Source organism: Centruroides vittatus, unplaced genomic scaffold (assembly GCF_030686945.1).
Source record: "Centruroides vittatus isolate TY-2023 unplaced genomic scaffold, ASM3068694v2 contig_927, whole genome shotgun sequence".
Lineage (NCBI taxonomy): Eukaryota > Metazoa > Arthropoda > Arachnida > Scorpiones > Buthidae > Centruroides > Centruroides vittatus.
In genome coordinates this window covers 2,815,222-2,841,673 of record NW_027122613.1, presented here as the reverse complement: position 1 = coordinate 2,841,673, position 26,452 = coordinate 2,815,222, and the positions used below count along the sequence as shown (strand labels likewise).

General features: G+C 31.3%; 2 protein-coding genes across 2 annotated transcripts in view; one reads left to right on the top strand and one right to left on the bottom strand.

Annotated features, from left to right (window-relative positions):
• LOC136984761 (transcription termination factor 4, mitochondrial) overlaps positions 1-26,452 on the bottom strand; it is a 62,354-nt gene that overhangs the window by 15,349 nt on the left and 20,553 nt on the right. The gene's annotated exons all lie outside the window — the stretch shown is intronic.
• The window catches only part of LOC136984760 (uncharacterized), a 50,322-nt gene that overhangs the window by 8,400 nt on the left and 15,470 nt on the right, over positions 1-26,452 (top strand). The window contains exons 2-12 of the mRNA XM_067281872.1: positions 488-553; positions 667-947; positions 1,619-1,846; positions 9,113-9,321; positions 16,263-16,434; positions 16,551-16,679; positions 17,461-17,558; positions 18,330-18,511; positions 18,706-18,802; positions 18,896-19,082; positions 25,145-25,270. Coding sequence (XP_067137973.1) covers positions 695-947; positions 1,619-1,846; positions 9,113-9,321; positions 16,263-16,434; positions 16,551-16,679; positions 17,461-17,558; positions 18,330-18,511; positions 18,706-18,802; positions 18,896-19,082; positions 25,145-25,270 — 1,681 coding nt within the window. The 5' untranslated portion in view covers positions 488-553; positions 667-694. The remainder of the gene's footprint in view (positions 1-487; positions 554-666; positions 948-1,618; positions 1,847-9,112; positions 9,322-16,262; positions 16,435-16,550; positions 16,680-17,460; positions 17,559-18,329; positions 18,512-18,705; positions 18,803-18,895; positions 19,083-25,144; positions 25,271-26,452) is intronic.

Genomic DNA, 26,452 nt, shown 5'->3' with positions numbered 1-26,452 from the left:
GTGAAGGAGTGTTTTTATGACTGAAAAGTTTATTCTGGTAACATCGGTACATACATCTAATTGTAAATCTTGCAAGTGTTTTTATTTATTGTATTAAGTCTATGCATGAAGATTGAGTGAAAACATTTGCAAAGTTACAAGATTTAAACTTTACAGTTAAAGTTTTCATTCCAATATCATTAGTGTAAGTGTTCATTTAAAAAAAATTTTATCTGTAAATAATGATGAATTTCAGTTGTCCTCTATATTTTCATTATTTATTTGAAAATAATAGATATGCAATAAATATATATTTTGTAAATGAAATTCACATATTACAGACTTATAGTAGGTGTATATAAATTAATTTATGTTCTTGTATAAGAGTAAATCTAGTGAAATAGTTAATATATTTAATCTTTTGATTTTTAAAACATATTTCTCTTTAATGAAAATAGTTTAAATTTCGGATGATCAAGTAATTCTAATGGACAGAATTTTTTTAAAGGAAATTGAAAAATGTCAGATTTAAATAATCTAGAGATAAAGAAACGATTATATTACAGTCTGACAGGTAATAAAATTTTATTTATTTCTTGTAATTCAGAAAAAAAACCATTGTATCTAATTATGGTAATACTGAATAATTATCAAAAGTTTATAAATTATTTTTTAATTTATTGACAGAAGGAGACAAATGAAGAAAATTCAATAAATGATGTCTTCATACAAAGATCATCTTGATTTCAATAATTTTGATGATGAAGAAGATTTGACAGATGATGAAGTATTCACACGAGGAGGAAAATCAATCCCTTTAGAAGAAAATGGAGTTAATAAACCTCTTATGGCTCCGAGACATAGGGGCCGAAATGATAATTTGCAGACTAAAGTAAGAAAGGTACCTCCGTGCCGTGTTTTGTGGGCTCCTCTTCTTTATGGATTTATTGCCTTGTCAGCAATTATTGGTGGGTGAAATGTATAAAAACCATAACAATTATAACATTTTATATTAATATATAAGAATATTATTTGTACAAAAAATTTCTCAAGTTGATGACAATGACATTGAAATCTAATTGTAATAAACTTATTAAATCCATCATGAGAAACGAAGCAATAATAAATATATTTATTCCAATAACCTTAAACAGCTTCGCAAAGTATAGTTAACCACAAACGTTTTCGGTCCCCTAGGACCTTCTTCAGGTGGGATCTGAGTTTAGAATGAAGGGTCACACTCTACTCAGATCCCACCTGAAGAAGATCCTAAAGGACCGAAAACGTTTGTGGTTAACTATACTTTGCAAAGCTGTTTAAGGTTATTGGAATAGATATAAATAAACTTATTCTTGTTCTGATCATGTAAAACCTAACCTAAATAATTAGGATAATTAATTTTTACTCTAAAAGTAATATGACAAAATAGGTAAAAAGCATCCTAATGAGAGTTTATTAACTGAAATGTCTTCACTTTTTTTAAAATAAGATTTTGTGATAAGTCAAATTAAATTAATCCTAATAATTAATCTTATTAAATGTTAACAAGAATATTTACTTATTGCCATTATTTTCCAGTTTATTGCCAATTAGATAACTACTTTAAAAAATTATAAAACCATCTTTCTTATATTTTCAGGAATTATCTGCTTAATAGTATTTCTTATCAACACTTTTATGATACCTTTGAGCTTACAAAATAAATTAGTACTGAATCATAAAAGAAAAATGACAGTCCCTTGTACCAATATTACAATTGAAGATGTATGGGTCCACACATTTCCAATGCTAACAACAGAAACTGCAGTGCGATTAAATGATGTTAATCTGGATGATGTTCCTGATGTTATCATGGGTTTTGGAACAGGTAGGAAAACTTTTTTCATACAATAATAACAACAGTAATAATATTCTTCTGCACCTTGTTCCAATTTACGTGGGCTGTTGCATTTGATGAGTTCTCTTCATTGTATACAATTTGCAGTCATATCCTTCCTCAATCCCTATTCCTTCATGTCCACTTTGACTATATCCATCCACCTCATCCTTGATCTTTCTCTATTTCACTTTTCTCCAATCTTCATATTCATAGCTAAGGTAACTTTCATCCCTTTTCGTGACATGCTCATACTATTCGTAGCCTTCCTTCTTGGGTTTTGTAGGCAGTATCAGTTAACTATACCTTGAACGTATTTCACATTCATGGTTATTGCATACATTATGTCTATCTAAAATATATCCAATATATTACATTTCTAAAAAACACTATGCAACACTGGAGAACACTTCAGACTTCACAACCCATACATCAAAACAAATAAAATACATACGATGTGAGGTGAAGCATTTCCAGGGAAATTCCTTAAGTTCATTCTGGTTGTCTTGCCTTAAACACACTATTCTATAGGTTAAACCAGTGGTTCTCAAAGCGGGTGCCGCGGCACCTTGGGGTGCCGCAAGTACGCCACAAGGGTGCCGCGAAATTTTTAAATAATTAAATTAAAATTACTTAAAATAATGGAATTAAAGTATTAAATTAAATAAATAATTAAAACAATTATAAAAAATGAATATTGGTTTTTTTCTACTAATCTTGTTACGTCGCCACTTGTCTCAGTGACTCGGTAATTGGCGATACGTAAATACTAGAAAAAAAACGAACTAGTTACTAGTTGTCTGTTCTTCTGTTCCTGCAGCGAGTAGAAGTGCAATATAAATGCGTTGAATGCAGTAATTGTTTTTATTATTGTTATATATTCAGACAATAACGAAAAAGCATCATATAAAAATATTTTTCTTCTTTACAACAAGAAAAAATAAATTATTAACGTGTAATTAAATTTTATAATAAAATATTGAAGTTAATTATGTCGTTCAATATCATGAATAATTTTTTCATTAAAAAAAGAAAACGTGAAGATTCTAATGATCAAGAAGTGGTTACTGGTAGCAAAGCTAAGGAATCAATTAGCACTAGTAAATCATAAAAAATTGAGAGCTCATTTTATCACCAGATACCTTTATAATAATAACTTTTGTTTTGAATGTTTTTGTGTTGTTTGGAAATAAACTTACTTACTTTAAAAAACTTTTATTTTTTTTCAAAGACTTTTCATCTTTCATATCTTTACTAACCGTAAAAAAGCAAAAAAAAAATAATAAAATAATAATAATAATAATAATAATAACTCTCCCGTGGTCACCACCTGGTCGTGGTGGGAGAGCCCAGTAATTTTACTGATCCATAGGGCAATGCAGGCTGGAGCATAAGCTCCTGGTAGGGACACCCATGCCAGTAAGGTCTATGGGGAGAAATGAAGCTAAGAGTGACCACGCCCACATTCTGTGGAGATATTCATCATGGTATAACTAGATCAAAGTGTGATACCGGCTCGGACGTCGCCCGGGTTAACAAGGTCCGCGTTCGTGGGTTAGGCAGAGGCTCACGTTCGAAAAATAGGCCACAGTCTCCCTTGGTTACCGGTGGCGAAAGCAGCACCGGCCCAAGCATGGCTACTGCAATGCCCTCAACAGATGTGAGGAACCAACCCAGCCTTGGTGTTTCTGTGGCAATGCATCCACAGACCACAAAGGCTGGAAAACCACGCCAACAGATGAAATGGACAGTAGAAATGAACGAGTTTATCATCCGTACTTATTACACCATCACAAAACTCGAAACAAACATGACAGCATACAGACAACAACTACACCATAAATTCACACAACAGTATCCTCATCTCACTGTCACCGAACAAAGGGTTGTTGATCAAAAAAGAACAATTATACACAACAACCTTATTCCACAAACAACACTTGAACTTATCAAACAACAGGTTGCTGATCAAATACATCAACAGACAGAAACATCTAACATTAATGAAGATCATGTAACCTGTCAGGATAATCCAGCAACAAGCATTGATAATAACACACATACAACAATTACCACTAATGATACTACAGACACTTCCTCATCCATCACTGATAACATAGACATGGATTTAGTTAATACGCTCTCACTTATATTTCAGGAAACACTCACTAAATATACAGGCACAGATCCCACACAACGACCACGAATACCAAAAATCAACACGTCAAAGGAAGTAGGAAAAACACTAAATTATGTAAACACTCACTTACTACCACACTACATTCATTCAATTTCTACACTCGCAGACATTCATACATTAGTTTATGCTGGGGCAGTCACAGTAGTGACACACCATGGACTGAAAGTACAATCACAGACAAATACACAGAAAACACAATTCTATCACAAGCCTGCCTGGCAGAGAAGAATAGAAACACAAATAAATGACATTAGACAGCAATTAGGCAGGCTGACACAATACACTAAAAACAACATAACACCCAAATTAAGGAAACAGCTCAAAAACATTTTCAAGAAAATAAAAACACACACAAAACATGAACATCACAACACACGCATTACAGAATACATTGATACACTAAAACAAAAACTTGCTGCCAAAGCACATAGACTCAAACGATACAAAACATGTACACTACGAAAACAACAAAATAAATTATTTACAAACAATGAAAAACTCTTTTACAGACAAATTAATAACAAAGCAAACACTGATACACAGCACAGTGGCACACCAACAGAAGAAGAACTCACAACATATTGGTCTTCTCTTTGGTCCAGTGCTGTCACGCATAATGCTGATGCATGCTGGATCGAGGAGGAGAACAGAAACTTGCACAACATACCAACTATGCCCTGTGTTGAAATAAACATACATGATTTCCAATACACTGTTAACAGAACACACAACTGGAAGACACCTGGTGTAGACAACATTCACAATTTCTGGTACAAAAAGTTTACATCACTGCACCAGGAACTAGCTAAACATCTAACACACATCATCATCAATCCACAAGACATGCCAAATTTTCTTACTCAGGGCATCACCTACATGAAACCTAAAAACAACAATACCACAGACCCCACACAATACAGACCAATTACATGTCTTCCAACACTCTACAAATTATTGACATCCTGTATTGCAAACAAAATATACAAACATGTTGAAGAACACGACATTCTAACAGAACAACAAAAAGGTTGTCGTAGAAACCACAAGGGATGCAAAGAACAGTTACTCATAGATTCAGTCATTCTACGGCAAGCACACAGACAACACAGAAACATACACATGGCATATATAGACTACAGAAAAGCATTCGACAGTGTTCCACACAGTTGGCTGCTACATATTCTACACATGTACAAAATACATCCATCACTCATTGCATTCTTTCAAAACACTATGCAGCACTGGAGAACAACACTACATCTCAGGGTTAGTAACACTTCCATACAAACAAACCAAATTTTTATTAGGCGAGGAATTTTTCAAGGAGATTCCTTGAGTCCTCTCTGGTTCTGCTTAGCCCTGAACCCATTATCCAACATGTTAAACAACACGCAATATGGTTACAATATCAGACACGAAAAAACAACACAGTTTACACTGTCACATCTCATGTACATGGATGACATAAAACTATATGCATCCACACAAAAACAACTTCATCAACTCCTACAAATCACACATTCATACACCAAGGACATACAAATGGAATTTGGCCTAGATAAATGCAAAACAGTTCACATAGAAAAAGGAATCCTGAAGAAAGAAGATTTTGCACTTGGAAATGGAGACATTATTGAATCCATGAAAGAGGGCGAGTTCTACAAGTATTTAGGATTCCAACAGGCCAAACTAACAGAACATACACAAATAAAGCAAAGATTAATTAAAGAATACCAAAGTAGGTTAAATGCTATTCTCAGAACACAATTAAATGCAAAACACGCAGTTAAAGCAATAAACACATATGTCATCCCAGTACTCACATATTCTTTTGGAGTTATACATTGGACTCACACAGATCTCGAGCAACTCCAAAGGAAAACAAGAACAACACTTACTAAGCATAAACAACATCATCCTAAATCCGCCACAGAAAGATTAACCCTTCCACGTAAAGATGGCGGACGTGGCCTGATTGACATAGTTAACCTTCACTACAAACAAATACAGTCACTGCGAGAGTTTTTCTACAAAAAACAAGAAACATCACAATTACATACATATCATACATATCATAAAGCAGTAACTCTAGCAGACTCGAATAACACACCATTAAACTTACACTCACATCATATGGACACAACACAACATATAAAAAGCATAGACACCATTAAGCAATCGTGGGCTCGAAAGGCACTCCATGGCAGGCATCCTTATGATCTGGCCCAGGATTTTGTTGACAAAACTGCGTCAAACAGCTGGTTAGCTCAGGGATGCCTCTTTGGGGAGACGGAAGGATTCATGATTGCCATACAGGATCAGGTCATAAATACTAAAAACTACAGAAAACACATACTCAAAGATGCAACACTCACAAATGACACATGCAGAAAATGTCACATCATGCCAGAAACTATACAACACATCACCTCTGGTTGCAAGCTCTTGGCACAGACAGATTATTTACACAGACATAACCAAGTAGCAAATATAATACACCAAGAGCTTGCAAAGAAACACAAATTAGCAGACATCCACGAACCATACTACAAATACATTCCACAGACAGTATTGGAAAACAACACGCACAAAATGTACTACGACAGAGCCATAATCACAGATAAAACAATTTACCACAACAGACCAGACATCACACTCATTGACAAACACAATAAAATCACATACATTATAGACATATCCATTCCAAACACTCACAATATACAAAACGCATGCACTGAAAAAATTAGCAAGTACACAGAACTCGCCCAGGAAATAAGGCATCTATGGAGGATGGATAGGGTGCTTATTGTACCTGTTGTTCTCTCCTCTACAGGTGTCATACCACACACACTACACAAAAGCCTGGGCACATTAGAATTGAATAGAAACACATACATCACACTACAGTAGGCTACTATATTGAATACATGTCATATTGTGAGAAAATTCCTGAATACAGACACACACACTGATACACTTCTTTAATTTCTGTTTTGGTTACTATGCCTTGACTTTGGTCCGGCATAGTACACAGCCACCGGTGTTAACCGAGTATATCTCACTTAACCCAATATAATAATAATAATAGGGGTGCCGTGAATTTTGTTTAATAATTTCAGTGTGCAACCAGACAAAAAAGTTTGAGAAACACTGGGTTAAACCAACGGTCGGCAACCAGTGGTCCACAGACCATTGATGGTCTATGAGAAACTTTGGGTGGTCCATTGAGAAATTTGGACATTGATCAACTGAAGGTTACACAAAGGATTACAAAAGAAATGCAAAATGCTTAGTTGCTTTTTTTCACTCATTGGGGGATTTTATTGAAATCTAAAACCAAATATGAAGTAACTATTATCAATAAATAATGAACAATAAACAATATTGTGAGTGCAATTGTCCTCCTTCATGGGAAAGTGCTAAGAATCCATTTCAAACAAGCAGCAATGAGCTTTAGGCTTGCATTAATTTGTTATAATTAAACACACGAGTTTCATATTAATATAGTAAATACATATCACTGACTCAACACTGGATTGTACTAACTAAAATGTTCTACCTGTTACCGGTGTGCACTCTCTAGACGACCAAAAACGAAATCAACACAAATAGTAAACACGTTAGTAACAAACTATTTGTGTTGATTTCATTTTTGGTCGTCTAGAGAGTGCACACCGGTAACAGGTAGAACATTTTAGTTAATATAGTAAAATTGAACTTTTATGATCATTGTTCTACAGATCTTGTATCATTTTAAAAAAATTCATGATAATGGTCCGCGGGATTCAAAATTGTGAGTTTAGTGGTCCGTGAGGTCAGAGAGGTTGCCGACCACTGGGTTAAACAATATTAGGGCTCAACAACAAGCACAACAGACCAACACAATACATTGCTTACTATCTTATCTTATGTACTGTACAGTACATGGACAATATAAAACTCTATGCTTCAACACAAACACAACTAAATCATCTTTCAGAAATTATACATACTATTTCCACTGACATTCAAATGGAGTTTAGCCTAAACAAATGCAAAGCTCCTCACATTGAAAGTATTCTTGAAGGATGAGGACTTTGAACTTGGAAATGGAGATATCATTGAATCCATGGATAAGACTGAGGTCTACAGATACCATGAGATCAAACTCTTAGAACAAGAACAAATTAAACTGAAACTAATAAAAGAATATAATAGAAGATTAAACTCAACACCACAAATAGTTAAATGCAAAATACATATCCAAAGCAATCAACATATACATCATCCTAGTATCCACATATTTGTTTAGAGTCCTCTGTGAAAAGATTGACCCTTTCTCAAAAAGAGGGAGGAAGAGACCTTACAGATATTTTAAATTTGCATTACAAACACAGACACTGAGTGTTTATTCTACAGGAAACAATACAATTACATAAAGCTGTAAATCTTGCAAACATAAACAATACAACATTAAACTTACACACACAACATTGACATGGGTATAATACAGTACAGAAATGGATAGACACTGTGAAGCAGTTCAGGATCTAGAAGGAGCTCTCCATCCTAATGATCTTGGACAAGATCTCATTGACAGAATGCATCAAAATGCTCAGAAAATTGCATCTTGTATGACAATTGTGAACACTTTTGTCTCTAGACAGACAAACAGATTTACAATTGCCATATAAGATCACGACAGAAATAAAAAAATAACTACAGAAAACACATTTTAAAAGATACGACACTGGATGGAAGTTGAAAGTGGAGATGTCTGAAGATGACCTGTCAATTGGGTTGAAACTAAAATTAGTGTTATTTAAACTTCATTCACTGTCAAAGGTGCATTGATTAATTCAGCTGAGTAACTGCAGTGGCTAGTTCATCCTTATTAATTATATATAGTATTTTAAAATGACATATTTATTTATATAATAATACATTCAAGATAAACATAACATTATATATTGTACTATGTTTTGAATTTTTAAAATAAAATTTTCATAACTAAAAATATTTCATATTACCAAAAGATTATATTCAAAAAATTTATTCTTTTTCTTTTTAAATTTTAGGTGCTGATTCTTTTAATTATCCAAAAGTTGTCTGTGATGTTTACTTTCCACCACACAAAGAATGTGGTGGAGGAATTCTAGCTTTAGATGGAAACAGTGGTCATGAACTTTGGAGACATTACACTTTACATGAAATATTTGCCATTAATTGTAATATTGATATTGATAAAGATGGAGTTAAGGATTGCTTAGGAGGAGGAAGAATGGCTGTGAGTTGATTAAATAATTTGATGAAATAGTTAAGAAACAATATAATTAGTAGGTAAATTCAATTTGTACTCTTCTGTTAGTCTTAGAAAAAGTAAAGTAGAATGTTTTAAAAGTTTAAACAGGGAAAAATGTAGATATAAAGCATCTGTCTTAAATACAGTTTATGTTAATTTGATTAAAAAGACAAAGAAAACTCAAGAAAAAACCCATCACAAGCCTTATATTTTTTATTACTGTTATAATGGAAGCAGTCATATTTAAATTTCCTACAAAAAGTAAGTTATGATTGTCCCACCATCTATTTTATTTTCTGTCTCTTCTAATGTAGATTTTTTGTTTCATGTGGATTTAGCCACATTTTCATTGGGAGTTGTAGTTGCAGTTTTACTTTTGTACTATACATGATTCCATTTTTATTTTATTTTAAAGCAAACATTTGTAAAAAGAAATTTGCCCTTTATAAAAAATGGAGATGATATTAATTACACAATAATGTTTATAGTATAGCATATGCAATTATAACAAGTCATAGAATTAAACTTTCACATGTTATCAAGTTTTAAAATAAATTTATCATTAATGTTATTTTTACTAACAAAAAACTAAAATATGTAGGTAAATCCAAAAAAGGTTACAAGCAGCAGCATTTGAAAAGTAATTAATGTGGAGGAAATATTTTTTCCCCAGAGTAGAGATGGTACTAGTTGTCTTACAGTGGTTGTGCAGATAGGTAGTGTAAGTTCGCTGACACGTCAGAGTGATTGAAATGGCAAGACACTTAGAAAAGTGGTCTTGCTTGGAGGTGCAAGCTAAGATTCATTTCTTATGGGTATCTGACGCAAACGCCCTGGCATGTTAAGTGATAGTGTCATCCTCCTGCATGACAATGCCAGGCCCTATACTGCTTGCAAAACTCAACAATTGCAGCAAAAGTTCAAGTGGGAAGTCTGGAGCCACCCCCCCCATACAGCCCAGATTTGGCACCCAGTGACTATTTCCTTTTTCCAAAAATGAAGGAACACTTATCTGGAACAAGGTTCTCTTCAGTGATGTGAAAACAGCTGCTGAGAACTGGCTCAATGGGCAGGGACGTGACTTCTACCAAGCTGGGTTATACAAGTTGGTCCTGCATTCAGATAAATGCCTAAATAGATTTGGTGATTATGTGGAAAAGTGATTGACAAGTATGCCTCTTAATTCCCTTTTTTATTTTCTGTCTATTATTAATAAATAATTTTTTATTACCCTTGTAACCTTTTTTTTGGATCCACTCTTGTATTTAAGACTAATTTTTTTATTAATAGCGAGGTTGGGGCCGAAGTTTTAAACGTAAAAACATGTACATCGGACATTCAGCGCCGCCTTCCTGTAAGCCTAGAAGTTTGACAATGGCATTTGGAATGTCAAGCATGATTCCACTGACTTTCCAAACACCACTGTCAAACTTCTAGGCTTACAGGAAAGCAATGCTGAACATCCAACGTACACATTTTCGTGTTTAAAACTTTGGCCTCAACCTCGCTAATAAAGAAATATTTTATGTATTTCATTTGTTCCGAGATAAATGGAAAAAGGGACTTACTCTACTCCCAGGCCTGATACAAGCTAAGATACACTGTCAGACCAAACCAACAGACTTTTACATAGGGGGAAAAGTTTGTCTCTAATGTACAGAGGTAGATACATGGGAGGTTACATGGACTTATAACCTCTCCATTGATACAAAAAAATACTAAAAATTTATTTGTTCAAACTTCAAAATGTTTCTAAAAACATTTATGATGACAAACATGGTTTATTGGATCATCTGAAATACTACCATCTTTCATACATTATTAAAAGATACTTATAATTTAAAATATTTTTTATTTTTTGAGTTAGTCCCCCCCTCTGGGTTCTTCTAGATCTGCCACTGCTAAGGTAATGCTTTTCTGCCTTCCCAAAATCTTTATATAAAAAAAGAAATTAGGTGACTCTAGCTGTAATCATGGCAACTGCTCTTCTTTTTTGTGCTAGATCACTTTCCTCTTTTTTCTACAGCCTTGAATTGATTATGCTTTCATAAATTTATAAATTAATTTTCTATACTAACATTTAGTCTCATTAAAAGCTTAGCTAGTTAGTTAGCTAGTTTACTTGGACCGAATACTCTTGCTGTGCAATAAGAATATTGATTTTACACAAAAATTTTTTTTACATAGATTATACAAATTATTCATTATATATTTTAATTTAACTGTATTTGAATATATATTATATATTCTTATTCCATTATAGTACATTATTATTTGCAGTAGTAGCTTTTAATTCATAGGGGGTAGTGAATCGTTATGGGTCTCTAAGTTTTCTCTGCGCCTGAGGAAAAATCTCCGGTTTCCCCCTCTCTCAATGAAACTGGACAATGTTTTATTTTATTTATTTATTTAGAGTAAAGTTTAAGAGAGCTGTCTGTCTTGCTGACAGACTTAGCCCTAAAGAAATGAAAGGAGCGAAGAATAAAAGTCGGAGAGTAAAGGAAAGGATAGAAGGTGAAGTCAGAGGGGATCACATGAGTCGCCTAAACCCGGCGATATTTAAAAAAAACAAAATAGCAAAATTAGAATACAAAAATCATAAAATTTACAATTGTGGCTACTTTGCCAACAACGCGATTATCAAGGTAAACATTTAAACAATTTAAGCTTAACATTTGATAGTATTTACATTATTTACACAATATCAATTCTGTTGTATTGATCCAGATGCTATTCTGAATGTCTGCCAGTCTCTTCTTGAGATGTCAGTGTCAGTCTACTGTTCATTGGGTTATCTTTTCGATGGTTTTCGCTTCTTCTTTCCTTTGGTGATGATAGCTTTCTGGTTGTTTTAATGAAATTGCAAAGATGCCTATATAGGGTTCTGTTTTGAGTCAGTTCACTCTCTTTTGGTGGCCAATTAGATCCAGCTATAACACACTGTCCTTGGAATTTCTCTCGTTGGTGTTCATATTTGCTACATTCATAGAGATAGTGGGAGACATCATCTATTTTGTCAGTATCGGTGTCGCACTTATCGTTGTTTTTTTTGCCGAAGCGGAAAAGATATGCGTTGAAATTTCCATGCACTGGACAATGTTGCATTATAGCAGGCAACCATGTACTGACCCTTTGAAAATTTGAGTTATCTTAATTAAATGCCTTTTCTATTCTCACCTTAGTGAGGCCTCCTAAGTTCCAACACATGGAAGTGATAATGATAAGTGATATGGACTGTATCCTTGAAAGTGTTAAACAAAACATTGATGAAGTATTTATAGCTTGACAGTGTCATAAATCGTTTCCATTTGATTTTTAAGCTCTTTCTAAATAAAATTTTGCCTTAATGTAATGAAAGCAATCAGTACAGGAAGTTTTATTACTTCAATAAACTTATGCAATCTGTGCAAGATGCATCTTTCAAACTTTTTGTTTTCCTCCTCAAAAAAAGAGCTGTATAGTAATCATGCTTATATATAAAAAGTTTATGCATGCCAAAGATTTAGAGTTTGAATGAAGATATTTAAATGAATAAAATGAATGCTTTTAAATAGAGTAAATATAAAGAAACTTATTAAAAAATAGGATGATCAGGTGATAAACTGAAAGGATTATTGAAAAAAATAAGTGATAAACCAAGATCGTATGATATATTACAAGCCAGATGATGTATTTCCCAACATGCCACTTCAGGCATGCGTGTCGTAGATTCACCACCTGTTCTAGAGACTTACTAATTATTTTAATAATTTCATTCATTTCCAGTATGTGAAAGGCCATTTTTAAAACTAAAAATGCTTAAAATAAGACTAAGGTCAATTTTTACTAAAGAAAATTTGATGTCCATCTTTCTTATATTTTAAGAATGAGAATTGACTCCACTATTCAGTAAAACTGCATTCATCATAAACTACAAAAAGCAACCATTCTATCTTTAAATGCAGTGCCAATTTTAGTTTTTCTAACATTTTCGGTCATTTTAAGCAGCCTTCCTACGATAAGAACACGGAAGTAATTAACTGCATGCATCAAATCCCAAAAAATCTTTGAAAAGTTGTGCACTAAAAACTCTGAAATGCAACATCTATAAGTGTTTTTACCTATAATTTTTGAAGTGGATGTGGCAGTACTGCCTCACAAATTCATTTTGAAAAATTCAGGATTAAAAGAAAAATTAAGTAAAAAGATTGAGATGTGAATTATAAAGGTCCTATAGACACCCAACAAGCATTGCACTTATGCTTGGCTGGGATTTGAACCTGTATTTCAGTCAGCTCAAGTTAAAACTTAACATGTTTGGTCTGCAATTTGAAAAACTGTACACCTATAAATTCCCACTGTCTATCCATCTATCTGTCTCAATGGTGTTAGATAGATGAAAGTCAAGACTAAATGTAGAAAGCTTATGAGCAGGAGGCCCTGATTACTATATAAAAACTTCAGGTCTAGATCGAAAGTCACATGATTTCAATTAAAAAATTTCCCCAGAACAGAGTTACATAGATGACTGGCATGACTCTTGTTTTCAGGAAAAGTATGATGTACAGGGGCAAGACACTACACATTTGAGATGAAGAACGTATACCATATTTACTTGCATATAATACGAGGTTTTTATTCATTTATCACAGCTTCAAATTACTAGGTCATCCTTTACGCATGAACAAAAGATTTTTTTGTGTTTTTTTGCAAATAATTTTTGTGAACCGTGTATTCGCATTTTTAATAAGTGAGAAAGAATAAAGTGAGAAAAAAGAATAAGTGAGAAGATAGCTGATATTAAGCTTTTAAATACAAGAGGGTAAGCATCTACCAGATGCTTACCAGATGCTCTTGTATTTAAAAGCTTAATATCAGCTATCTTCTCACTTATTCTTCTTCATATTCTCTTAAAATCATATTATATTACAGATGAACCTACAATAATTTTCTAATCTCAGAAATTTTGTTATTAAAACCACTCTCCAAGTTACATAAAATTTAATTGCTATTTTATCTGGGTCATTTGAATCATTCTTGTATATTGTCGGGAGTAAAGATGAATAGCAATAGAAAAAGCAAATCTTTTGAATTGAATTCCAGATTGAAATTCCAAAATCACATGGAAGCACAATATAAGTTTTATACTGCACTCTTAGAACCTATAGCCGGTGTGATATAAAAAAACAAAGGATGCTTATCACCACAAACGTTTTCGAACTGCTGAGAGTTATTCAGTCTCACACCTGAAGAAGAACTCTCAGCAGTTCGAAAACGTTTGTGGTGATAAGCATCCCTTGTTTTTTTATATCACACTGGTTATAGGTTCTAAGAGTGCAGTATTTTACACATCCCGGTGTTCTCCAGTGTAGTGTAGTATATAAGTTTTAATCCATTCCCATGTGAAAACAGATGATTACTCAGAAATCAGAATTCGGAGAAACTCATAAGTATAATTGACAGAGAGTGGATTCGACTGTTAAGAATTGGCAAAAAAAGGTTCCCGATTGTCCAGCTTTACATGAACAAATTACATTGTCGATTTTACAAGATTTTTTCTTAAAGTTTAAAATGCCAGTAATTTTTGTGGGACAATGTGTGCATTTACGTTCATTTGATATTTTATTTGTGATTAAACGAAATAAAATTAGAATTGTATTAATAAATCTAATTTCCTTTATTTTGATCTTTAAAGTAACACCTATATGCAAGGTTGTTTTATATGCAAGTAAATATGGTATTTTCAATTGAATGATAAAAAATTACAACCTGGGATTGTGATGACATCACAATAAATAATTGCTCATTATATTTTCATTACTTTTTAATATTTTATATTATCTTTTACCTTATATTTTTTCCTTATATATTACCCTATACTGTAAATAATCTTTTGTCTTGTTTTGGTATGATTTCTCCATCGTGGTTACTATTATGTCATGGTTAATTCCCCAGAGTTGCCCCTAAGTTACCAATTTCCCAGGTCCACTTAATGGTTGTCAGTATGCATCTGTTATCAAATGCTTTAAAATAAGAATTGTATTTGTAACATTGGTAGCAAAAAAATTGTCCGGCCATGGCCAGACATGTTCCTATAGGCTTGCAGCTCTATACCTAATAAAAATATCATATTATCAAAATATTTTCTGTTTGGTTTTCTTAATATCAGCTATCTTCTCACTTATTCTTCTTCATATTCTCTAAAAATCATATTATATTATAGATGAACCTACAATAATTTTCTAAACTCAGAAATTTTGTTATTAAAACCACTCTCCAAATTACATAAAATTTAATTGCTATCATTTTAAATATTAAAATTTTAAAATAAACATCATATGAAAAAAAAGCATGTGAAGTTGTTATATATTGATGGTTCCAATCAAGTTTAAAGATGGTTTTCTATCTATAGCAATTGATTATAGTTTTTCCAAATATGTTATAGCATTAATATGAAAATACTGCTTCAAATTAAGTTTTAATTATGTGAACATGAAATTTTAGAATAGGGACATCTACATATACAATGAAGCAAAACTACCACAAGTTCAAATATAATAACATATACAACACGATGTACAATATTGACGCACCAATGAGGTGCTGCAATAAAAAGCATTCGTGTCATCTGATTGATTTGATTTAAATCTGAGAAAATTATTGATAAAATAATTGATAGATAAACAAATAAAATACAATAGAGATAATAGTAGGAAAAGTTTTACATTATTGTAGTTGAAAAATTTTAAATTTCTATTGGATGGTTCTTTTGTGAAATAGTTGATAAGTTAAATTTAAAATCCTAAGATAGAATTATAAAAATAGTAAGAAATTTAAAATATTTTCAAAATATTATGTTTATGTTTTGTATTAATACAAGTAAAGACAAATTATTCATATAATTCATTTGAAATAATAATTAAATGAAAAATTATTATTATTTATAGGGATTTATTGCATTGAGTGGTAGAGATGGTAGTTTACTTTGGAAATTTAATGATACAAAAGTGAAAATTCCAACATCTAATTTTTATACTCCTATTTATATAAGAGATTTAGATCATGATACAATTCCAGATATTATTACTATTCATGGAGGAGATCCACTAAAAGAACCAGGTGAGTTTACATGTAATTTTTTATTGAAAAAAATTTGCTTATGTAATTTTAAATTACTAAATACTGAAAATTGATTTTATTTTATAATCAAAATGTTTTTATAATTTTTTCATAAGGCAGTGAAAAACGCTTGGTTGGAAGAATACTAGTTATAAGTAGTAAAACTGGTAAAGTATTGCAATGGGTTGAAGTTCCAGATGGTAAAGAAAGTTATTATTCACCTCAAATATATACTCAACCAGATGGTAATATATCTTTTTATAATAATTTTTAAAAATAAATTGTTATATTGCAGTTAGTCTTGTTATGTTAAATTTGATTTGATCAAAAACATGTTAATTATACAATATATATTTTATCATTTAAATCAAATGATAAAAAACATAATATATTACTATATATTAATAACTATTATGTACAATATTTATAATAACGATGTTTAATAATGCTTAAAAACCTTATTTATAATTTCTGAAATAAAAATATATTACAGTTATAAAATAATTTACAGGAAAAATGATGATAAGACTTAGGCTATCATTTTGGTTTACAATTATTTAGACTTGTTTTTTTTCTATAAAATGTTTTTAGAAAATTTAAGTTAAATATTCAACTTTTTTTTTCAAAATTTGAAAAAATTCCAAATATTCTGTTTGATTAATTTCCCATTACTAACAGCATTAAGAAAAGTACTGTTTTTTTTAAACCTTTTAAGAAATAATGAAATTTTAAAAGTTATAACTACAGTAAAACCTGCATGAACAAGAATTGCATGATTCTGAATATATTTTCTGGTTTGGCAGGTTTCTTTTAACATAGAAAATTGCTCCATTCCAAAAAATTTTTCTTGTTTATGCAGATTTCCTTTTTATTCGGGTTCTGTTTTTAACAAGTTTTACTGTATTACTATAAATATTTGATCTAATAATAACTTTATTTAGAAAATATTTTGAGAATGTTAAACTTCCAAGTTTTAATTTTGCTATATAATTTATTTACGTATATTTTAAAAAATTATATTTCTAGGTACTGAACTTTTATTATTTGGCACTGGAGGAGAAACTCATGGTGGCTCTTTGTGGTGTATTAAAGTTGAAGATTTATTAAAAGGAAATATTAGTATGGTAACAATTTCCCCTCTTATTTTAAAATTAAAAAATACTGATAATTTATAAGAATTTTAAAGAAAGTAAGAAATTCATTTTAAAGTAGTACAATTAAAATTTAGATCCAGAATTATTAAATGCAGTCATTTCCCAATTTATAATCTCTTGACTTAACAATCAGTACTTAAAATGGCTGAAACTGGTATATTGAAAAATCATTTAGGAGTCCGAACAATCAGTTGCACTCACTAAACAGCACATTCTAAACTTTCTGTGAAACCACTCTTTTTGAAATTATCATTCTAATTTCAAATTTGTAGTAAAGTTAAAGTGAATTACAGTAATAATAAGTTACCAGTAAATAAATAAAAATTGACATTGAAAATAAAATTCATTCTATATTAAAGCTGAAATACTTTCTAAATTTGATGGTGATTCATTTGAATGTGATAGTCTTCTTCATATTTTTGTGCATTTTTGTATTAATAAAATAACTTATCATATCTCATGTCTATTCCTATCATATTGCATCATTTGAATGTCGATTGATATTTTAATAGAGATAGAAAATAGGATAAGTGTGTTATAGTTTAGATAGTTATGTTACACTTGAAATTTATAAGATTTATGATATAATTGGTTACACTTAGTTACTTGAATAAAGAATGAAAGACAAATTATTCAATGGCATATCAATACTAGAAAGGGAAGAGTAAAAAGATTCCATGAAAGAATCTAAAATGTTCATAATTTAAAATGTATTTTACATTGTATTTGTTTATATTCCAGGCTAAACAAATTTACACTGATCATCAAAAGGGTATCATGACACCTCCTGTTTTAGTTGATATAACTGGTGATGGAATAATTGATATTGTTATGGCCATGTTCAATTCGAAAGTTATAGCATTTAATGGAATTGATTTCAAGCAGATCTGGTCATTTCATATTCCTTCTTCAGAGTCTTACAGGTAATTTATCTTATATATTATTATAGGTCTTATAATTTTAAAAAATCTTATTATTTGATATGAAAAATGTAATTTTTTTTCATAATTTCTCAATTTTAAATGTAGAATTAATTTTAATATATAATTGCTGATTTTATAAAAACATTTTAAAAGTTAAATTTAGTTATAATTAAATTAGTTTTTTTCTTTTGCAGTACTCCAGGTGTTGGATTTTTCAATAATGATGATATTCCTGATTTTATTATAAACTACCAAATAGGTCCAGGATTTCCTATTTATTATTATACTGAAGTAAGTTATAATATAATGATAAAAAAATATTTTAAGTACATTATTTTAAATTATTTAATACAAAAATTTATTTTAGCAATTTTTTTTGTATAGACAACAATTTTGGATGGAAGAAATGGAAAACCTTTATTAGATAATCCTATTAAAATGGTTGTTGGAACCCAAACATCTCCCCTTGTTATCAGTTTAGAAGGTTTTGGAAATGATATATTTCTATATTGGATATCTGACTGTAATGGAAAAAGAAAAAATCAGAATTTAGAATATGATTTTATTAAAGGTAAATTTTAGAAATGAAATTTAAAATTCATGTATGGTAACTATTTTAAGAAGAAGAAAAAATATTCAATTTCAGTACTGAATCAAATATCCAGCTTCCAGAAAACTGGCTATTTTTTGAAACTGATTAGTTTTCAATTTGGTGAGCTGTAGTATCGTGTAGATTGCCATGTGGCCACTTCATTTCAGTTTCCTTGGCATATGCTTTGCAAAACACTAGTTCCAGTTGCTGGCATACTGCTGTGTTAAATACAATTTTATTTACTTTCCATTGTTTATTTTGTATTTTAAGTATAAATTTAGCTTGTGTTCAGAAAACCAGAATATGTGGAAATCTGGACCACTTCCACTATCAAGCTTGCTGGCTGTTTGGTCCAGTTCTGTATTTCTCTAAAACTATTTTCAATTAATCTCAAATAGAAAAAATTTTTTTTTTCCTCGGTGTTTTATCTACAGCTTCTTTTTTCTGACACTTCTGGCAATCTTTTAGTTGTTATTTCATATGATTTGGCATTCCTGTTGAGAGTTATTTTTTATTTACATTTAAAGTTTCCTTTTCTTGTATCACCTATTAATCTTGTAGAACTGGTTATATAAACAAAGAACAAAACACATTACAGTTTGTTTAACAGAAAAGTTGGCACTAGAAAAAAAAAGGAGAATAAAAAGGTTATCATAACTAATGGTTCCCTAAGGGATTCTCATCAACTTTTTATTGATGTGATTGAAAAACATTCATTATAAAATCATACAAATGAAATCATACAGTCATAATAGATTATATAAGCAGATAAGGCCACCTTTCCTCCCAAACAGGTCATCTGTCCTCCTTCTGGAGGCTGAGGTGGTTGACAACACTGGTTGACAGTGCATCCTCCATGTGCCATGTCATGTCCTGTGAAAATGATCTCTTGCTAGCAAGCTCATTTTCAGTTGACAGTGTGTCAGGCTGTGGGAAGATGACAAGTGACTTGCTTTTCCTTTTTACCTACATTCCATTCCCTGCAATTCCAGATTGACAAACAAAAGTGCCTTCCTGTTAAGGCAGCTTAGTTGTGTAGTGTCTACAATAAACCATTATGATGGATAAGAGAAAATCAATTTTCATATCTGATATGGAAATACCTTTAAGTTCTTTAAGAAAGCATGAACCAATAATAAAGCAAGTATCTGGTGTGCAAATCTGGATCTACATTTGTATCTGTTGCAAACCATGGCAGTACTTCTCTTCACATAGAAAGATTTTCTCAGAAACAGATAGAAACCAACAAACATAAGACAAGTTTGAGAAAAACAGCAAGCTGTTCAAAAATGATTATTTTCTAAAATCTGGCTCTCAGGAGAATGAGAATGTGCATGCTGCAGAGGCAATATTCTGTTACCATATAGTTGCACATCATATTAATACTAGTTACAATACTATGGACTGTACATCATTAGTAAACTCATATATTTCTGAATCAGGTAAAATTTCTGAGAAGTCTGGAGGTTAACCCATTCTCCAACATTGAGACAGCAAGTCCGGCTCACTGGGTCAAAGAATGGTGGTCTTCTAGATAGAGAGTGGGAGGGTCAGCGAGGTCGTCGATAAGGTGTCGGCAATACATGAGTTACTACAACCATTTAAATAAACTTAACACATTTAATATAAACAATAAAAGAGATTACAGATGCAATGTAACAAGGTTTCATAGTAAGGCAACATAGTGTTAACACGAGTCTGTTTACCAGAGACAAAAACAGATAGCTACACGTGAGAACTATTTCCTTAAAGACTAAATCTAACTTAATTTCTAAGTCGATTGAGAGAGAGAGAGTTTACATAAAAACATTAAAGTCAATACCTTGTTTGGCACTGTTGCGAGAGAGATGTTTACTAATTGTATTTCTGTCGGCAAGGCGATGATTAGGTGCTCGGTCTTCTTTGGCACTCACCCCAACAATCAGGTGCAAGTTTTTTTTATATGCGTTGCATGTGAGAATTGACTCAGGTGGCTTTGATTTAATGTGGTCTAAGTTTGAGGTGTGTCCAGGTTTGGCTAATATGAGCTGTCTAGAACCGGAAAATTTGGCCGAATTATGGATACTTTCTAGCCATTATGGTGACTCATTTTACCTCATAATTCCATTCGTTTGACAGTTTCCTATCAATAATAATTAAATGTTTTGACTAAAGTTGGAAAATAAATCCAAACGTCAATATGATTGTTGATTCAGAAGGATATTTGATCGGTTTTATCTATCTGAGCATCGCGAGAGAAAAGGATGTTAGGTTTTTCCACTTCATCACTTTCCCCCACTTGACATTTCTGCTGCCCTCTGCCTCGATTTAAAAAATGTTATTATTTTACCTAATTAATTAAAAATCTGCCAAAATGTAGGTCAAATGAAAGTGGAAATGAAAAAAAGGTCAAAATCTCACAAATATCAAAAAAATTATGTGTGCTTGAACTAAAGCAGAATTATAAATCATTCAATTATAAATGATGTAATTGGCCCTCATTCCATTGATGAAGTGCTTTTTGTTAGACTAGATGTCGCTTGTCGGAGAGATTAGTAAAAACTAGTTAGACTCGCATAACTGGTTATATAACAAAGAAACAAATAATACACAAAGATTACACTGTCTTGACTCACGAAAGGTCAACACTGGAAAGGGGAGTGTGAAACGAGGGCACCAAGGAGGGAGTGTGAAACGAGGGCACCATCCCCAAGGAGTCAACAGCGCAATCTTTCATTACGTAATGGAAGAATGTTTACAAAACATTGCGACACAATTTGTTGTATATAATGATGTCATATAACATTTGACAATAATTTCAATTGTTGATTCCAACAGTTTTCTCAATTAGAAATGTTTCTTATGTGGGTTCTCTATAGATGGTTTGAATCATGCCAGTACCAAGATATTTCCCATAGACTCTGCTTTTTTCATTTCCCATAGTAGCACAGTACTTTAATTCCAAAGCTTGTTCAAAATTAGTTGATCTAAAGAGTATGAAAAATGAAAAAAGCAGAGACTATATCCACTGTAGTTAAAAATTGCCTCGAAAAGAAAGACATTATAAGTAAATGTATTGCCTTTGGAGGTGATGGCTGTAACACAAACTTTGGTGGACTTAGCAGACATGGAAAAGAAATATGTATGTTGTATATGTATGTTAAGTATTTAAAAAATAATTAAATAATTATTTTTAAAATACTTAATTTAAGTAAAGATAAGAGAGAAAGCTAAAAAAACTGTTAAACAGTGAATTGGTAGGGGATTGGCACCATATCTTACATAACTGTGTGCAGCTTGGTATGGATTTATTATCCTTTCATATTGAGAACTTTGTCTTAAAGATTTTCAACTACTTATACACTTACACTGTTTTTACTGAAGAGTTTTGCAACTTTGTAGATATAGGCTATGATACTTTGCTTTTGCATTTGAAAATATGCTGGTGTGGCTTTATTAAGTCTTGTTATTTATTTTTCTTTTCTTTATTTCCTTATACCATCTTCCTGTGGTAAAACTGTACTTCCAGCTTCTGTTTACCTAACCACACTGTAGTTAGTTGACCCATGTGGTCTGAACTGTAATAAAACAAAAGGGGGTGACACCCGATCAGTCAAGGGGTTACTGGCAGGAGAGAGGGAGATTGGAAGGAAAGGAAGGAAGATTTTTTGAGGAGAGAGGAAAGCAGGACGAGCACGTAACAAAGACAATTATTAAGGAATGGATCCAAGGTTTTTTTTTATTATTATTGCCAGTCACCCCCTTTGAACTTTTTCATTCTGACAATTCCTGTATAATTCTTATCAACCTTATCTTGCTCTAGGGCCCTTTACTTTGTAAATTTAGTTAAACTATAGTTAAGCTAGACATAAGTTAAAATAAGTCCTTTGTTTTGTCGGTACATGGGGACCAATTGGTGATATTGTTAAGGGTGGTCCCAAGTGTCTTTGTATTTTCTTAGTAAGTGTGTACAATTGTTTCTTTGGAAACTATCGGTAATAACTGTAATTAATAAACTTTTTTTTAATTTTTATCATAGCCGAGCGATTCTCAGGATTCTGTTATTTATTACTCGGCTACACTGGCTTTATCTCTTTCCAGCTATCTAGCAAATATTGAAAATTTACTGATTTAAATCATATTCCTTGCTACTATTCTGAAAAAAATTCTAACAAACAAACTGTGTGAAAGTTATCTCTGGTTTTACCATTCACTAATGTCTATATTTCACAGAGAATTCTTAAAGTTGAGAAAGAAGATAACAATGTGATAGAAGTAATTAATATTATGTAGGACAAAGTGAAAGTATTGGAAAGTCAAATTCTGTGTCCTGCATGAAATTTAAGGAAAATTTGAAACCATTAAAAAGTTAAAGAATTCCTCCAAGAAAGAACTGAGCAAGGCTTGGGGGACCATTTCAAAAGTGGCTGTATTTAAATGAAGTACCTAATTGGTTACAAGTAAAAGAGATGCTGTTTCTCTGCAGCAAAAGGAAGTGCCCATAAATGACAAAATTATTTGATCAGTTGCAAAACCTTCAAAATTATTTGGAAGAAAGTGAAAACCCACAGCTCTCCACCATACCTTGATATTTAAATTCCATTGTAGTTCAATCTTGATAGATGGAAACAATGACCGAAAATCCATACCATGAAGTAAATTTGCTCCTGTGTATAAGGTTGCAGTGTCTGGAGTAAAGCATTGTGACCAGTTATATTATCCCAACTGCTTTTATTATAATACAAGGGGGTTTCAATAAGTAACACCTTTTATTTTTTTAAGCAAAAGTGTTAATGCATATGGAAAATACAGAATATACAAAATGAAATATGTGGATTAGGCTACTTCTTGACATAACAACCATTCAGGTTCAAGCACTTTCCCAGCAGTATCCCTGCTTGAAGATGCCTGCATTGTAGAATGCTGTTTCCTGGCCATACAACCATCTGCAAATAGCCAATTTAACCTCCTCATCAGAATGGAACTTCTCTCTAGCCAGGAGTTTCTTCAAAGGACCAAACAGGACACTGAGCAATTTTTCCGATAGCATTTGAAAATGCTGTTGGAAATGCAGCGGTTACTTTGAATCGTTCAATCAACAGCAGCGACTGTTTGAGGCAAAGCTGCACTTACCGAACAATCTGACCTGTGCTTATCAATCACACACTGACAACCATTTTTAAACATTTTGCATCATCGATGGACGTTTGAATTGTCCATGTAATCATCACCATACACTTTCTACATTTCCACATGAATTTGTTCACATTTTTTGCCCCCTGCCCACAAAAAACAAATGACGCTTTGCTGCTCTTTTCTTTCAATTTGCCAGAAATGTCCAACAGGCAACACAAGTGTTCTTATCATGCAATAGCATTACCAGAAATTCAAACTTCATTTACTATATTTACATTTTTGCATACACATTAAAATGTTTGTTTAAAAAAATAAAAGGCGTTACTTATTGAAACACCTTCATATAAAGCATTTTAATATGAACATTATAAATTCAAGACAATATCCATTAAAAAATTTGTGACACACAAGCGATAGAGTAGATGAATATGAATTAGTTTTGCTTCTTAAAACTTATTAAAAAAGTTTTATGATTACATTTTTATCAACTAATAAGAACAACTAAATATGATTTGACTATTTTTATTGAAATATATAACTATAAATTTGAATTCTTTATCATCTGGCTGCTCCATTGTGAGCTAGTGAAATCTATAATGGGTGTAATTGAATATTCTGTATTTTCTTTATTCTTTGCTTAATTTTAAGAGTTTAAATTTGTAAAATATTAATTTGGGAGAAAAACAAAGCAATCTTGTGGCTTGTTAAATTGGACCCAGGTGTGGTCCAGTTTAACAAGCCTTAAAACTATTACAGCAGTATATCGTTTTTGTTTTTTATATTTATATAATTATTCAATTTTTTCTGCATAAAGATTTTGAAAACTTCAGAATTTTATTTTCTGATGATAAAGTCAAGAAAAAATATGAATAATTTTAGAAATAATTTACAATTTATATTGTTTCATTTAAAGACTTTCATTACAGGAACAAGTGTTCACGAACAGTCCAGAGCAGATTTCTGTAAAATACGTTTCAAAGAAAATTTATTTACAAAAATGTTTGGATTAACAAGCAAGATGAGTCCACCTGGAGTTAATATTTATGATTCAGGTAAGAATTTTTCAATTTTTAATGATAAAATTTAATTCAAATACAGTACTGGTACAATATATTTGAGAACACACTATAAATATTTCATATTTTTTAATGCAACAGAAATAACTGGTGGTAATTTGTGTCAGTTAATTTTTTAGAAAGCTATCACCAATTATTCCTGTAACATTAATAACGTAAGTTAAATCTCCCAAGGTAAAATATAAAAAAAATATTTCAAATTTGTTTAATTTTTTTTAATATAATATAAATATTATTTATTATTATTAAAATGATTAGTTATATTAAGCAGTTTGGTTGGTAATATTTTCCCTTGTTGTTTTTTCTCCTTTTTTTAAAAAAAATTCAGTATTAGCTAGTGTAACAGTCAATACATCATTCAAAATTGCAGACAAAAGCCATCAATTTTGAAACGTGTTTTTGAGTGTAAGAATTGAAATATATTTAAAATTTATGTTTAAATTTCACTTTTAATTTTGGTTTCGGTTTCAATATGTATGCAAATGGAATTATATATTAAATTTAAGTGTTATTTGATTTAATTTATAGTATTCTATTTGATTTCATAGATGTTCTTTTAAATTTTAATGTATGTTCTTCAATTTCATTAATATTTTATTCCATTCTCAGTTAATTTTGTTTATTGAAGACATCCCAGGAGTATAGGGTTCAAAATTGTTTCAATAGAATAAATACATTTGATTCCCAAGAAACTTTATAGTAATTTATTTAATTTTTAAAATATTTTTTTAATATTGTAGGAATTAAATTTTACTTTTGATATTTTACTTGGTATATTATATTTTAAGTTAATAACTTGTGCCTGTACATTGGGATAAATGTGTCCTTTTTTTGTTCCAAACGGGCCCTAAATTTCATTACAGTAGAGTCCCAGAAACTCAATTCTCAATAACTCAACATTCTGTAAAACTTGTCATGTCATTCAAAAAGAAAAAAATAATAATTTTTACCTCTATAACTTAACATCAGGTCAAATAAGTTATTGTTCTTTACTGGCAACCCTTTGACAATAGCACCAATTCCACATATTAACAAAGAATAGAACCCTTTTTCCAAGATGCCACTGCAAAATGCCACAATCCAAATGTCACTAACTTAAAAATACCCACTAAGTAGCCATTATTTTTTAAAATTAAAATTTAACTACAAATAGAATGG